Raw genomic sequence first — 16,889 nt, forward strand, 5'->3', positions numbered from 1 at the left:
ATTTGGAAGTGCCAGGGCGAGCTATGCGTCCCTGCAGCTGAAGTCTAGGGAGAAGGGCCAGCTGGTGCCAGAGCCCCGAGGTGGGGCATGTGTGTGTATCTTCGGTCAAGTTTAAATTTTATACTGTCTACTGCTTTCCCCTCCCCTTGCTTCACTGTTGTTTTAATTCCTTAAAAACTGAATTTTATTATTAAATTTATTTCTGACAATTTCATACATGTATATAATGTGGTCTAATAAAACTCAGTTCCAAGTTTTGATGAATTTTGTAGTCATTTTCTTTTAAGGCTTCTGTTTGTTTGTTTGTTCCTTTGTTTTGAGACAGGGTTTCTCTGTGTAGCCCTGACTGTCCTGGATCTCGCTCTGTAGACCAGGCTGGCCTCGAACTTAGAGATCCACGAGCCTCTGCTTCTTGAGTGCTGGGATTAAAGGCATGTGCCACCATGTCCTTTGCAGGGCTTCTTAATGTAAATAGTTTTTATGTCTGGTAAAAATTAAAATACCTTAAAATTAAGAGAGTAAGAGAAAGTGATCATAGCTTGCTTTTTGGGTAGTTAAGAGCAACGGTTCTACTAAAATATAGCTGAACTACCACCTAGAAATTTCTCTGCGCAATTATAGTCTTGGCCAGTAAATAAGAATGTAGTTTTGAAAGAAATTTACAATATTTTGTTATGAAAAAGAGAGAGATAGGCTAGGGACTGATTGCATATTATAAGTGTGACAGAACCTGCCATATGAGTTCAGAATGGTAAAAAGAAGTCAGACAATCCCTAAGATGCCCTGGCAGTCATTTCATTTTTGATGTTAGAATCACTCTGCACCCTATTTTATTGTATAATTAATTTTTATTTTATTTTAAATTATGTGTATGTGTATATTTGTGTATGGATATGTGTACATGAGGGCAGGTATCTGGAGTTACAGGTGGTTATGAGTCACCTGACATGGGTGCTGGGAACCAAGCTCAGGTCCTCTGGAGAACAGCAAGTGTTTTTTGTTGTTTTTGTTTTTTGGTTTGTTTGTTTTAGTGTTTTGTTTTTTCCACATAGGGTTTCATTGTGTAGCCCTGGCTGTCCTTGAACTCATTCTGTAGACCAGGCTGGCCTTGAACTTACAGAGATCTGCCTGCCTCTGCCTCCTGAGTACTTGGATTAAAGGTGTGCATCACCACCTCCAGCCAGCAAGTGTTCTTAACCACTGAGCTGTGACTGGAGCCATGCACCCTATGGTTTTGAGATAGGCTCTCTCACTGAACCTGGAGCTCACCAGTTTGCTGGTCTGGCTGGCTAGGAGCCTGCCTGCCAACTCCTCCTCTGTCCTCCTGTCCGTACTCCTCAGCACTGGTACTGTAGGCTTGGCCTCCACACTGAACTGTATCCCTGAGCCGTCTGTGCAGCACCAAGTTAGAGTACCTTCTCCAAGGGAAAGCTGTTAACAAAAGACTCTGCTCCTAACGTTAGGAGGAACAACTTTTTCTTTAGAAAAGTAAAGCTCATAGGTTTCATCGCTCACCTCGGAGCAGTTGTGTGGTCACATGATATCAGTTTTATATCTGAAAAATTATTGCCATGTGTTTATAATCACTAATGACAAAATCTGGGGAAAGGAATGTATTCTAGGTTACAGAACTCTCTCTCTCTCTCTCTCTCTCTCTGTGTGTGTGTGTGTGTGTGTGTGTGTGTGTGTGTGTTTATGCACGCGCGCCTATGCATGATGTATGTGTGGGCATTAACACTATAGCACATATATAGATGTCCACAAGTAACTGTGTAATTGGGTCTCTCCCTCCACCTTTACCTGAGCTCCAGAGGTTACACTCAGATCATCATGTAGGCACGGGCAGCACTTCTGCTGCCTGAACCATCTTACGAGTCAGGGCCAAGGATATTAATGAGTCTCCTAATTTATTCCCATCCTGAGAAGTTTGCTTTAGTTTCTCAACTGTCTATCCAAAGTGTGTTGGTTAGAATATTAGAATGTTGTAGTGTTTTGCCATTTGTATTTGTGTTTAATGTTTATGATTAGATAATATAAAATGGGAGAATGTGTGTGCAGACAACTCTGTACTCTCAGGAGGATGAATGGGCTGAGTAGTGTGGAGCCATATTACTGTGCGCTCTCCCAGCAAGTAATTCTAAGTACTTAGCAGCCTGAATTTTGTTGAAGAAGCCACTACATCTTCTGTGGACAGACTACACTGGACGGCACAGGATTAGCATTTTTAGTCTATCTCTGACATGAATTGTCACTTTCTCCAAGCAGATTGGTGAAGAATTCTTCCTGGGGCCTGCTGTCAAGGGCAGAGCTAATTTTCAACTTTAGGCTGGGTCTACAGATAACTTATTTCGAACTGAATCTCGGTTACCAAGGACTGCAAATAATTCATGTGCTAAGCCAAGTGTTTGCAAGGAAGTAATAAACTGTTCAAGAGAGGGAGAGATTACATGGTGAGATTGTTGATTACCTCTTTCATTTGGATCATGGTTCCAGCTCAAGAGTTGGTAGTAATAAAATCAATAATAATAATTTTGCCAACCAACTAATACAGTTGACAATACAGGCCAAGTCCAGGGGATGTGATGTGACTTCCTGGTCGTGTCAGAAGGAAGGAGTGAGTTCTTTGTAGTTGGGCTTCATCAGCACCCTCCCATTTTGTGTGCTGTTTATTAGAAAGTGACATGCTATTCTCAGGTGTTACTGGGGTTTCAAGAAATAATTCCTGTGTTACACCAGCTTAATCTGTTCTTTTTGTTGTTGTTTTGAACAGAATTTGTCTATTAGTCTGAAATAGATACAGTGAACTTCTTCCCCCGCAGCAAATATTAATCCAGCAGCTACTCCTGACCACCATCTCTGCCAGGTGCTGCCTTGTGTACGTGGCACGCGTTGCCCCATTTAGTCAAACCAGGAACTGGACAGCAGGCTGTTTTATATTCATCTTAGATGGGCAGCCTGGTGCAGTGAAACCCCCCCCCCCCTCCCCAGGCAGGGTTTCTCTGTGCAGTTTTAGTGCCTGTCCTGGATCTCGCTCTGTAGACCACACTGACCTCGAACTCACAGAGATCTGTAGGCTCTGCCTCCCGAGAGCTGGGATTAAGGCGTGCGCCACCGCCACCCAGCCAGTGAGTTTAACTAAAACTGCTCAAGGCCTCAGCTGTTTCGTGGTTCATGAGAATAGTTGTCAGAGTGACTTCAGAACTCAGGCCCTTCTCAGAGACCCCCGTTTCCCAGGAAGGATGATCGTGCATGACAGACATTGTTCTACATCATAGCCTTGGAGGAATTCTTTCTTAAAAACGGAATTTCAGCATTAACACATTTCATTAACTTGGGTAAATAGAAACATATTTAATACACGTGTAGAATATGACCCAGGGACATCAAGGGAATACTTATTTGGTGTGTGTGGGGTGTGTGTGTGTGTGTGTGTGTGTGTGTGTGTGTGTGTGTATTTTCACATGACTTTTCAGTGTTTTACCAGTGATTCTAGAAACAAAGCTAACACAAAATCCAAAGTGTCCCCCACCACCAAATAAATCCAGGTGCTGGGCTGATGAGAGACCCTATCTTAAAGAACAGCAACACAAGCCTGGCTGCTCCTGAAGTTGACCTCTGACCTCCATCCCTGTGCACACTTACATCCACATACTTGCACTCACACACAAAACGAAAAGTAGCATCATGTCTTCTCAGATACATGAAATTACGTTACAGTGTATAGACATAAGTGGCTTTCTAGCCAACATTTCTTTTAAAAAATGGTCAACATAGTAAGAGATTGCCATTTTAGGGAGAGTGCCAAAGATGGCAAAGCCCTTAACTACAGTGGTGAATTCTCATCCCTGAGTACAGTTGAAATTCTCACCTGCCCTTCCACTCCATGTGCTAGAAATTTCTTATGATGCCAGTGTGAGTGGTCCTTGGAGGAGACTTCATGGGGCTGTTGAAATGGTTCAGTGGGTGAAGGCACCTGATGCCAAGCCTGATGATCTGAGAGCCATCATTTCGGGAGAAGGAGATAACTGACCCCATGAGTTATCCTCTGACCTCCATTCACATGCCATGGCACACACTCATACACATACAGTCAAAAGTGTAAAAGAGCTTTTATGGAGAAGAGAACCCAAAATTTTTTATCTTTAAAACTAAGAATTTTGCCTGGGCAGTGGTGGCGCATACCTTTAATCTCAGCACTCAGGAGGCAGAGGCAGGTGGATCTCTGTGAGTTTGAGGCCAGCTTGGTCTATAGGGTGAGATCCAGGACAGGCTTCAAAACTACACAGAGAAACCCTGTCTAGGGGGAAAAAAACAACAACAACAAAACAAACAACAACAACACCAACAAAAATAAGATTTTTGAGAATAGGTAAGATGGCTCAATAGGTAACGGCCTTTGCCACATAAATAGAGAACTAATGTCACAAAGTTGTCCTCTGACTTCCACATATGACATCATAGAATGTATTCCCTGCTAAAAACCCAGGACTTATTTTGTAGGAAATAGTACATACTTACTTACCTAAGCTGCATGAGGCCCTGGGTGACTCTCTAGCACCCCTGTTCCCTGTGTTTTTCTCTGAAAGTTTAGAAGAACTTAATGAGAAACATAATAAGGAATGGTAATAACACTGTTTGCTCTGTGCTATACATGAGGGAGCCAGTGCAAAGGGAAACGTGCCAGATGTCACTGCCCATTGCAGCTGTTGGGATAGAACCTGGGCCTTTGGCTCTGTCCATGGGACAGCAAGAAGATAAGTCAGGTCTAGAATATAAATTCCATCTTTTGAAACTTGATCTACATATCTATCTACCTATCTATCCATCTAGAGATTTATTTATTTAGTGTACACTGGGGCTTTTGCCTGCATATATGTTTGTATAAGGGTGTCAGATCTCCTGGAACAGGAGGTACAGACAGTTGTCAGCTGCCATGTGAGTGCTGGGAATTGAACCTGGGTCGTTTGGAAGAACAGCCAGTGCTCTTAACCACTGAGCCATCTCTCCAGCCCAAAACTCAATTTATTTATAGTAAGTGTGTAGAATGCTTCTGAAATGGTGTCCTTTATGCCAGGTGTGGTGGCTGCTACCTGTAATCCCAGCAATTGGGAGCTTGAGGCAGTAAGATTTTTGTGAGTTCCAGGCCAGCTTGGGCTAGAGATTAAGACACTGTCTCAAACAGCAGCAGCAGCAATAGCAAAAAGACACCCCCCCCCCAAAAAAAAAAACCACCCAAAAGATAAAAAAAACAGCCTGTATCTGAAAGGGTATTTGGTTCTGATCGCTGGGGTTAATGAGCCATTCCCATGAAATGTGAGGTTCTTTGACATTTCTGCTTAATTCAATGTTGTTGCAGATCATGGTCAATAGCTGAGGTCAATATGAGGATGGGATGTGAAATATAAGAAGGTAGCTTAAGGGGCTGGAGAGATGGCTCATTGGTTAAAAGCACTGGCTGTTCTTCTAGAGGACCTGAGTTTGATTCCCAGCACCCATGTGGCAGCTCACAGCTATCTGTAACTCCAGTCCCAGGGGACTTCCATGGGCACCAGACACGAAGGTGATGGACTGATCAAAACACCCACATCTACAAACTAATAACATTATCTTAAAACAGCATATTCTAAGGACATCCCACTATCTAAACTGGAAGTGAAAACTATGTAAAGTGGACTTGATATTACAAATTAAGCCAGATAAAAAAAAAGAATCCATTGGGGCTAGGGAGATGACTCAGTGGTCAAGAGTGCTTGCTTCTCTCCTAGAGGACCAGAGTACAGTTCCCAGCACTCATGCCAGGAAGCCCACAACTTCTGTAACTTCAGCTCCAGGGGATCCACCACCCTCTCTGTCCTCTCTGGGCACTTGCACATATGTGGCATACACACACACACACACACACACACACACACACACACACACATCTTGAGATGGATGTGGTTGCTCACACCTTTGATCTTTGAGTCCCAGGCAAACCTGATCTACACAGGTTAGCTAGGATTAGGAAGTGAGAGTCTGTGTAAAATAAGTAAATTCCTTGTATTTTGTCTTAAAGTCCAACACAAATTAAGATGCCAGGCTATGAAATTAATGCTTTATCATCACACCTGAATTTTTTTCTTTTGTATATTGGATAGCAGAGCTGTGTTGATATTTGAATATTGTAGAAGATCTATGGAGTTTGAGATCATGACTACTGTATTAGAGATAATCCTTACTTAGGTTTTCTTCTATCATTACGATAAAGATTTTTATTTCTTAGGTGGAGAGTAATAGAGCAGGTCATCCAGAGTCCTTCTCTGGCCTCCATATACATACAGGGACTTAAGCATGCAAACACACTAGACACCACACACACACACACACACACACACACACACACACACAAACTTGGTTCATTTAGGAGGATTCTTTGTGTGTTAGTTACTTTTCTGTTGCTGTGCTAAGTGACCATGATCAAGACAACTTATAAAATAAAGCATTAATTTGGGGTTTACAGCTCCAGAGGGGCAGAGTCCATGATGGTCATGGTGGGGCACCTGGCTGTAGGCAAGCATGGCACTGGAGCGGTATGGGAGAACTTACATTTTGATTCACAGCAGGAGGCAGAAAGAGCTAACTGGGAATGGGATGGGCCTTTGAAACCTTAAAATCCATTCCCATTGGCACCCCTCCTAATTCTTTCCGAACAGTTCTACCAACTGGGCTATCAAGTATTCAAATATATGAGCCAGTGGGGGCTGTCTGTATTCAAACCATCACACGTTTAGTTCTTAAAACAAAAACGAAGGATAGCTTTTCAGTGTGCATTTCTTAGCAGCACACAGTTCCTGAAACCAAGTGATCATCTTCCTAGCCTTATGCCTTGCTCAGAAATACCCAAGTGTGGATGTTTTACTTTCCCTTTTCTTTATATTTAGGAATTTTTTTCCAGACCTATCTCTTAAATTCTTCTTTTAAAAAAAAAGACTAAAGGCCCAGCGAGGTGCTTAGCAAGTAAAAGCATTTGGTGTACAAGCTTGACAACCTTACTTTGACCATCAGAACTCATGATAGAGAACTAACGAATGGGGCTTGTCTTCTGACCTCCACATACACACAGCTACGTGCACCTGTACTTACATACACATGCCCACAAATAAGGTGGCAAAATGCAACTGTAAAGAAACACAGTTCAGAATTAAGTGCATGTTAAGACTTGTCAGTCACCTGTACCCACTCATGCCTTAACTTTCTATCACAATCTTTTCCTTACTGGTTTTGAAGCCTTCTTGATTACCTACTGTCCATCTGGACACTGGGATGCTAACTAGGGAAGAAGGCACCTCACATGTCTTCAATGGCGTGAGCTATTATTCTAACCTCATAGGTATTCATTTTATAATGATAACCAAACACTTAAACTTTTTGTAATATTTATTTTGTATTTGGAGATTTGTTCCCAAACCTTTAATAGCATACAACTGTGGTCAGTGTGTTTTTTTGTTTTTGTTTTGTGTGTCATAAATTGTTTGTTTGATGTTTAGCATCCAGAAGTGTTCTGTAGTTTTGTATATTTTTCTTTTCTTTTTTAAGTTAGCCTACGAAGTCATGGGTCTCATGGCATTTGTGTATATATAATATATATGTGTCAGTATAATGGTTCTTAATCTACCTAATGCTGTGACCCTTTAGTAACAGTTCCTCATGATGAGGTGACCCCCAACCATAAAATTATTTTCGTTGTTACTTCATAACTGTAATTTTGCTGCTGTTATGAATCGTAATATAAATGTCTGATATACAGGATATCTGATATGCAACCCCTATAAAAGGGTCATTCCAACCCAGAAGGGGTTGTGGCCCACAGGTTGAGAACCACTGGGTTAGAACTTTGTTCCTCCTCACCCACTTTCCCTGTCTTCACCCATCCTCCATCAGCTGCTCTTGCTGGTACCAGTGCTCCCAACAGCCCGCCTTCCTCCTCCATGTCACATGAACTCTTCTTAGCCTCCTCTCCCTCAAGATCTTTTGTCTCATGGTCTCCTTTCTACTTTGATGACCACCCCACATGCACACACTCACTCCTAAATCTAGATTCTCCATATAAGAGAAAACAGGATATTTGTCTTTTTGAGTTTGGCATGTTTTGCCTCCCACAATGATCTCCCATTCCATCTGTTTTCTTGCAAATATGATTTTGGTTTTCCTTGTGGCTGAAGTATATATGCATGTATGTATGCATTCCGCTTATCTGTTGGGGATCTAGGCTGGTTCCATTTCCTACCTGTTGTGAAAAGTGCAGCAGTAACCATGGCGGTGCATGCATCTGGGGTGTGCATGGCCTCTGTGCTGTATCTTTTAGGTGCTGTAGCTGGGTCATATAGCTTTGTAGTGGCTGTAGCAGTTTGCATTCCCACCAACAGCAAATAGCCCCCTCCCCCAACATCTTCACCAGCACTGGTTGTCACTTGTTCCTTTGGTGATGACCATTCTGACTCTGCTAAGATGGAGCCTTAAAGCAGTTTTTTTTTTTTAAAGATTTTATTTATTTATTATGTATAGTGTTCTTTCTGCCTGCGTACTGGAAGAAGGACACCAGATCTCATTATAGATGGTTGTGAGCCACCATGTGGGTGCTGGGAATTGAACTCAGGACCTCTGGAAGATCAGCCAGTGCTCTTAACCTCTGAGCTATCTCTCCAGTCCCTTAAAGCAGTTTTAATTTAGATTTCCTTGACTGTGAAGGGTGGTGAACTCTTTTTCAAATATGTATCTCTTAAGTTCATTAGCCTGCTTACTGAGTGGGTCAACTTTTTTTTTTAATGCTTGTAACAAGTTTTGAATGTATTTTTTCTTTTTAATATTTACAGATTTGATAAGGAAATGAATAGTGAACATTACAATTTTTACAGTGACTTATATTTTCCATAATTTATTTAGCTTTTACCACTTAGTCAATATTATAAGTTGTGTTTATGACAAGCATCTCTAAGAGAAAAATATATGAGTAGCTGATTATTTTTGAGAATCCTCCTGTGGATTATTTCCTTCATGGCTCAGTTTATGTTCTGACTGAATTGGTTTTATGTAATCTAGCATATCTAAGGTTCTTTTGTGTTGTGTATGTTTGTGTGTGTGCGTGTGTGTGTGTGTGCGCGCGCGAGCATATGTATGCAAATCTGTGTAAGTCAACATCAGAGTATCTTCCTCACTCTCCAGCTTATTATTTTAGATTAGTTTTTATTTATGTGTCTGTCTGTTTGTTTGTCTGTCTGTCTGTGCTACGTGTGTGGGTGCCTATAGAGGCCAGAAGTCAGGTCCCCAGGAGCTGGAGTTGCAAGCCATCATTGTGCCATCTGAGGTGGGTGCTAGGAATTAAAGTTGGGTCAAGTGTTCTTCCATCCATTCCATCTTACTTTCTTGAGAAGGGAGTCTCTCACTGAACCTGGGACTCAGTGAGATCCTCCCGGGGGTATAGGTACCATACCCCAGCCTTTTGTGTGTGGGTATTGTAGTTCACAACGCAAGTCTTCATGATATGCAGCAAGTATTTTACCGGCAGAGTCATCTCCTTAGTCTCACACAAAATACTTTTCAATCTATAGTTCACACTAATATGCATGTAAATCTGAATTCTCTCTATTTGTAGTATATAGATACAATCATTTGTTACTTACTGATGAGAAAGGCAATTTTGGGTGATATCATTATTAAATGACTGTCACAGCAGATGTTTACACAGATTAAGACAGCCATGACATTGTCCACTGCTTTATATATGCAATGTGGTATTGACTAGTTGTTATACAGAGCATAACTGTTTGTAGATGTGTATATTTGCATGTATCACTAGAAGTACATGATCCATGTATACGTGTGTGTGTGTGTGTGTGTGTGTGTGTGTGTGTGTGTGTGTGTGTGTGTGTAAGACTAGAAGTACAGATTTTCTACAAATTGAGCTACCATCAGTTTTGAAAACCTTACTATATGGCTCACAAACATATATTTCTGTAATAGTGTGGCCAAAGCTTTTTGTGGTCCTGTTTTATATGTAGCATACTCCTAGACTGACTGCAGTTTGAGTATCAAACTTAAGAAGTTTTGTCATTTGCTAGAAAGATTCTGTCTATATCGTATGCATATGAATATTAGCCTTAAGGACTTGAGGTGGGCAGAAGTTGAAATCATATTTAGTTACTTCTATTCACCCGCTGACGTTTGTAACCCAAATTTCTGAATCTTTTCTGCAGGAAGTTTTGGGAGCGATTTATTGCCCTGTGTCATGAAAATCATAGCCTACATGGGATCACATTTGAACAGATCAAGGCACAGTTAGAGGCTTTAGAACTCAAGAAGACGTATGTGTTGAATCCACTGGCTCCTGAATTTATTCCCCGGGCTTTACGACTGCAGCATTCAGGAAACAGCAGCAGACAGCAGCAGTCACCACCCAAGGTAAAGGCCCTACTTTACACTGGCTTGTTGGGCTAGAGTTAACTTCCCCAAGATTTCGGTGGATAAATGAGAACACAGCGTGTTGGGGAGCCATGCTTAATATGGTGGTCATCCTCTGGAAGTGTGAAAACTTTGGGGACTTTTTTTTTTTTACCTGCCAGCACTCCTTGCTGGGAGACTTGAGACTGGCAGAGAACATGCGAATAAAATCGCAGCTTAAAGGATTACTACACATTTTATTTTATTTTAAAAAAAAATCTAAAGCCTTTTATTAATGTAATTTACATATTTGTGTGTGTGCCTGTGCATGCGCGCACACACCGGTGCCGTGCATAGATGAGGAGGTCAGAGGACAACCTGGGGGAGTCAGCAAATTGCTTCACCTGCTGAGCCGCCTTCCAGCCCCACTGACACATTTAAAGGCATGTCTATACAAGCTATTATGTACAGAAATTATGTTTTAAAATAATGTTTGAATAAAGAAAATTGTTCTTATCTTTTAAATACCCTTTCATTTCAAGTGGTATTTGACCAAGTTGAGACAACTTGCTGGATTCTTGAGAATGAAATGGTTCTGTAGTCTAGAAACATCCTGTTTGGAGGGGTCAGAGCTGAGGTGTATGGGGAGGTCAAGGCCATTTGCAGTTCTGAGCCAGTTATTTTGAGCAAAGACAGCTGGCTTGTTTGCTCCAGTGCATGAAAAACAAAAACAACAACAACAACAACAACCCTTTCTTGCAGTTAGCATCCTGAGAAGCAGATTCTGAGAATGGCACGTGTGGATTCACTGCAGTCTGCTGGCTCCTGTAGAGTAGGCATGGCATAAACTTACTGTTCAGAACTTAGAGTAGGTTAGCGTTGGGCTTTGCTATACCTAATGTGAGCAGGGATGGATGGCTTAATATTTCCAAGGTCTTTTAGCTGAAGAGGGGCTAAGCTGAGAGCAGCTCTGCTAACGCACAGTCATACGTTCTTAGCTTCATAAAAATGCACTAGGTTTTGCTTCTGTGACTTGGTGTTATTAGAGGGCAGTGTGCACAAATGAATTACTTCCCTGTGCCGTGTGTTAGAAACAGATAAACAAGCAAGCTGCAAGTCCTTTGGTGGCAGATGTTGGATGGATGACAGCAGGATGCAGAAGCTGGAGATGGAGTCAGATACACACCCTGGGGTTCTTGTTGAGGATGGTATTGCGGACATGGGGGCAGGGAGGTTGGGGAAAATGTAAACAAAACAACAGTAACAGTGAAACCCAAGCTAGCTCAACTGGGGTGGTTTTTGCTTGTGTTAGTCATTGCTCTGGCTCTGTGCCCAGAAGACTATCTGGGTAAAATGATGCTCTAAGTACTCTTTACCTGGGTATGGTGATGTACATGCCTGATATCCTAGTACTTGGGACGTAGAAGCAAGAGGATCAGGAGTTCAAGGCCATTCTTGGCTATGTTACAAGTTTAGACTAGCCTGGGCTACATGACATCCTATCTGAAAAAGAAGTAGTGCTTTTTAAATGAATAAGGAAGCTCTGTGTTATATTATTGTAGCAAATATCTAATATAATTGACTTACAATGTGCTAAGATGTATTTTCACATTTTAAAGGTTTTAGTCTATACCCAGTTGGTCCCTTTGCTTTGGGTTTGACACTGCTTGTCATGGTAGAAAAACCAACCACTTCATCGTTGGGAAGCCAAACTGGAGGAAAAAAAAGGAAGGACCAGGTCCCACAAATCCACCCAAGGGCATTTGCTTCTGACTTGAAGACCTCCCACTCCACCCCACCTCTTACAGGGTCCATCACCTGCTGAGGACCAAGTCTGTGGGGAACATTTCATTTCCAAATTATAGCAAGCTTTTACAAAGGATGTGGCTTATCGCAAGTTCTGATTGGTCTTAATAAAAACTCAGAGTCAGGTATCAGGGTGAAAGCTGAAGGATGAGAGAAGCAGAGCAGCAGCCACTAGAGACTTCTTACCTCTATGAATCCTCACCCCAAAAGGGGCTGAGCTCCTGTATCCTCTGCCTTATATTCCTCTCTCTGCCCAGCCATATCATTTCCTGTCTTTATCTCCCTAGTGTTGGGATTAAAGACATGAGATCCCAAGTGCTGGGATCAAAGGTATGTGCCACCACTGCCTGGCTCTTTCTCTTTTAGACTGGATTAATATTGTATAGCTCAGGGTGGCCTTGAACTCACAGAGCTCTACCTGCTCTGCCTCCTGAGTGCTGGGATGAAAGGTGTATGCCACCACTGCCAGGCCTCGATGGCTAACTAGTGGCTTAGCTCCACATTTTGATCTTCAGGCAAGCTTTATTTGTTAGATCACAAACAAAATATCACCACAGTATAGGATTCAAGAGAACAGGAGACATTTTTGCAGGGAACCACAGGAGTTTACAGTATGTGAAAGTTGAGAATTCATGCTGGCAAATGACTGAGCAGGTGGAAATCTTTGCTGGGCAAACACGGTGACCTGAGATGGATCTCCTGAGCTCACAGTGGAGGGAAGAGGACCAACCTCCAAGACACCTGCTCTGTCTCTGTCTCTGTCCCTCTTTCTCTCTCTCTCTCTCTCTCTCTCTCTCTCTCTCTCTCTCTCTCTCTCTCTCTCACACACACACACACACACACACACACACACACACACAGATCATTTTTTAAGAGGTTTTATTTTATTTTTTGAGATAGGACCTCACTATGTATGCCTGGAATTTGCTATGTAGACCAGGCTGGCATCAGCTTTCCTTGGTCCACTGCCTCTGCCTCCTGAGTGCTGGAGTTAAACCGTGTCTGGCTCCAACCTTTGTTTTTTAGTTTTAATTATGTGTATGTGTGTGTTTGTGTGGGTTTGTATATGTGAGTACAATGTATGTGGAGGCCAGAAGAGAGTGTCCAGTTCCATGGAGCTGGAGTTACAGGCAGTTGTGAACCACCAGACTTTGCTGGGAGCTGAACTCAGGTCCTTTGCAAGAACAGTATGTGCTCCTAACCGTTGAGCCACCTCTCCTGTCCTCCAAGTTAGTAAACATTTACTGAATGAAAACAGAGTGAGTGATGAAGAAAGTAAACATTTAAACCAATGAATGATAGATGATACAGATTACATTTACAGATGTCAAAGGTAGGAGCTACAGTTGCTCATAAAAGATCCCACAATCGCACCTTAGCAAAGGTAAGCACACATGCTGAGGTTTATTATCAGATGAAACTAATTATTATAGAATAACTTCTGTACATAGTTAGCTCTAGCTGGCTGCTACATTCAGTTTCAATTATAAGCTACTAAACTGTATTTTGCCCAAACCAAGTAAATCTGCTGTTTACAATTACCCATCAAATCAAAATATGGTGGGTAGCTATGTCCTTTAAGCTGCGTGGAGTGTAGGATTACACTGAAAGACGTGTGTGTGTGTGTGTGTGTGTGTGTGTGTGAGAACCGCCATCTGCTTTTGTATTTGGTATATCACAGAGCACCCAGAGTGGTACTGTCTGTCAGCCATCAAGCCACTCACTTTAAAAGTGGGGTGGACCTCCATTATGGCTACCTTTGCCTCAGTTTCCACTGCTGCTTAACCTCTCCATTAGTAGGGACTTAAAAAGAACATGGATTTATCACCTTGCTTGGGATTGGCTTGCTTTTGTTTCTCTGTTCTGGGTTTTCAAGTCTGGGACTGGGATGAAATCTGCTCCCATACTGATGCAGGTGGTTAGCAGAATCCAGTTTCTGGTGATCTTAGGATTGATACCCTTGTCTCCTTGGTGACTTGTGATCGTGTAAGGACAGACTGATGCATCACATGTGACTCTGTCATTGCTTATTTAATAAAGCCCCAAATGACGGGTATTTGCATCTTAAGCATTTATCACACATATAGATCATACTGTGATGAACATCTGTGCCCAGATCACTGATTATTTCAATTGGATAAATTCCTGGAAGTGCAATTACAGTATTAAAGTCTCGGTACATTTTTGATGCTTCTGATCTATATTGCCAAATTGCTGCCTAGCAATTAACTAAATTTTCCCTCAAAATCATCAGTGTCTCTTTTGCTTTTTTTCAGAGAAAATTGAATACTTTGAGATACTATGAATCATACTGGAAAAAAAAATCAAACCTTGTTAGTATGGTTCTCGCCCTATGAGTAGAACACTGAGATTTTTTCTTTTTGAAAAACAACTTTTATGTTTTGTCATTTCGTTTTTAGAGCAATTTTAGGGATGTTACCATGGGATAGAAATCGTTGTATTGATTGCACATTTCATTGTAGTTTCAGCACTTGGGAGGCAGAGAGGCAGGAGGGTCACTGTGAGTTTATGGCCAGTCCATTCTATCACAAATTCTAGGCCAGCCAAGCTACATAGCAAAAACCAAGCTAACCCCCCCAAAAAAAAATTATTAAAAAGAGAATTTGAGGGCCTGAAAATATAGCTCAGATGGGAGAGTGCTTGTCTAGGATGCACAAAGCCACCTCTAGCACCCCATAAAACTAGGTATGGTGGCCATACTTGTAATCTCAGCACTTAGGAGGTGGAGGCAGAAGAATCAGAAGTTCAAGGTCATGTAGCTTAAGTTTTCCTGCCTGGCCCACAGTCAGGACAAATCTCTATCACCTGCCAGTCCCACAGCCTCAGACCCGACCAAGTAAACACAGAGACTTATATTGGTTACAAACTGTATGGCCGTGGCAGGCTTCTTGCTAACTGTTCTTACAGCTTAAATTAATCCATTTCCATTAATCTATACCTTGCCACATGGCTGGTGGCTTCCCGGCATCTTCACATCCTGTTTCTCATCATGGCGGCTGGCAGTGTCTCTCTGACTCAGCCTTCCACTTCCCAGCTTTATTCTCCTCCTCCCCCCTTGTCCCGCCTATACTTCCTGCCTAGCCAATGGCCAATCAGTGTTTTATTTATTGACCAATCAGAGCAACACATTTGCCATACAGAACATCCCACAGCACTTCCCCTTTTCTTTCTTTCTTTTTTTTTTTTTTCAAAAAGGAAGGTTTTAACCTTAACAAAGTAAAATTACATATAATTTGGGAATTTGGGCGTAACTTCTCTTACTACTTCCTGCTGGAGGGGGGTGCTGTATCTTATGGGGACACAAAGAAAATTTTAGGATTATGGAATAGTCCATGAGGCTGTATCGTCTGAGCCAGATGCCTTCAAACCATTCTGGATGTTGGATCATCTGGGCCATGGTGTCATCGGAGACCTTTCAGGGGGTCTTGGCTGGTCAAACCTGATGTATCTTAATCTGGAACAAATCCATAGCCTCTGGCTTTCTGTGGAAACAAAAGCAGAGTCTCCTTTCCAAAGCAACATATCCTTATATCCAAATTTTGAAGTCAAGGTACCTTTAAAATATACATTTTGGCATAACTCAACAGCTTTTACAATCAAATGTTTTTCTGCAGTTAAAAATCCCAAAGACAACACAATCCAGATTCTCTGTGTAATATTCATCTTTACATGGCTTATTTTCTATATTAATTTTACTGTCTCTTTAAATACTTTATTTTTTAAAAACTATGTATTTGTAGCCGGCGGTGGTGGCCCATGCCTTTAATCCCAGCACTCAGGAGGCAGAGGCAGGCGGATCTCTGTGAGTTCAAGGCCAGCCTGGACTACAGAGTGAGTTCCAGGAAAGAAACAAAGCTACACAGAGAAACCCTGTCTCGAAAAACAAAAACAAAAACCTATGTATTTGTTTATATAATTGTATATATCACCTTTTTTGTCTCTTTCAAGCCTACATATCTTTTACACACATTGTAAACTATTACATCTGAATCTGTCTTATTACGAATTTATTGCTTTAAACTGCAGCAGCTGTGGCTGCTGGCTCCGCCCACCTAAGCTTCCCAACATGGCTACTTTACCGCCAGCTCTGGGAGCTATCGTGGGTCTATGCTTTTATCCAAGCAGCGTGTAGCCCAGAAACCTCTTTTTTTGTTTTGTACCTGCAAAGGCTAAATCCACCATTCAGCTTAATGTACCATTTGCAGAGGCCTCATTCCTGCCATATGGCGGCAGGTTGAGCACGCACGCTAGGAACCCACCAGTAGCTCAAACCAGCAGCTGCCGCTCATTTGAGAGAGACAATTAGGAACTGTTTTTAGCTCCGTTTTAGAATCTTTTTTCTCAGTTTTTAGGTGGAAACTCTTGCCACCACGTTGGACGCCATTTGTAGCTTAAGTTTTCCTGCCGGGCCCACAGTCAGGACAAATCTCTATCACCTGCCAAGTCCCACAGCCTCAGACCCGACCAAGTAAACACAGAGACTTATATTGGTTACAAACTGTATGGCCGTGGCAGGCTTCTTGCTAACTGTTCTTACAGCTTAAATTAATCCATTTCCATTAATCTATACCTTGCCACATGGCTGGTGGCTTCCCGGCATCTTCACATCCTGTTTCTCATCATGGCGGCTGGCAGTGTCTCTCTGA

The 16,889-nt window shown here is 42.0% G+C and overlaps 1 protein-coding gene across 1 annotated transcript in view; it reads left to right on the top strand.

The window, feature by feature from the left end:
• Helz (helicase with zinc finger) overlaps window positions 1-16,889 on the top strand; it is a 154,959-nt gene that overhangs the window by 107,211 nt on the left and 30,859 nt on the right. Inside the window, exon 24 of the mRNA XM_059272014.1 lies at window positions 10,233-10,437. Within this exon, the coding sequence (XP_059127997.1) occupies window positions 10,233-10,437 (205 nt within the window). The remainder of the gene's footprint in view (window positions 1-10,232; window positions 10,438-16,889) is intronic.

The sequence above is a fragment of the Peromyscus eremicus genome, chromosome 8a (genome assembly GCF_949786415.1).
Source record: "Peromyscus eremicus chromosome 8a, PerEre_H2_v1, whole genome shotgun sequence".
NCBI lineage: Eukaryota > Metazoa > Chordata > Mammalia > Rodentia > Cricetidae > Peromyscus > Peromyscus eremicus.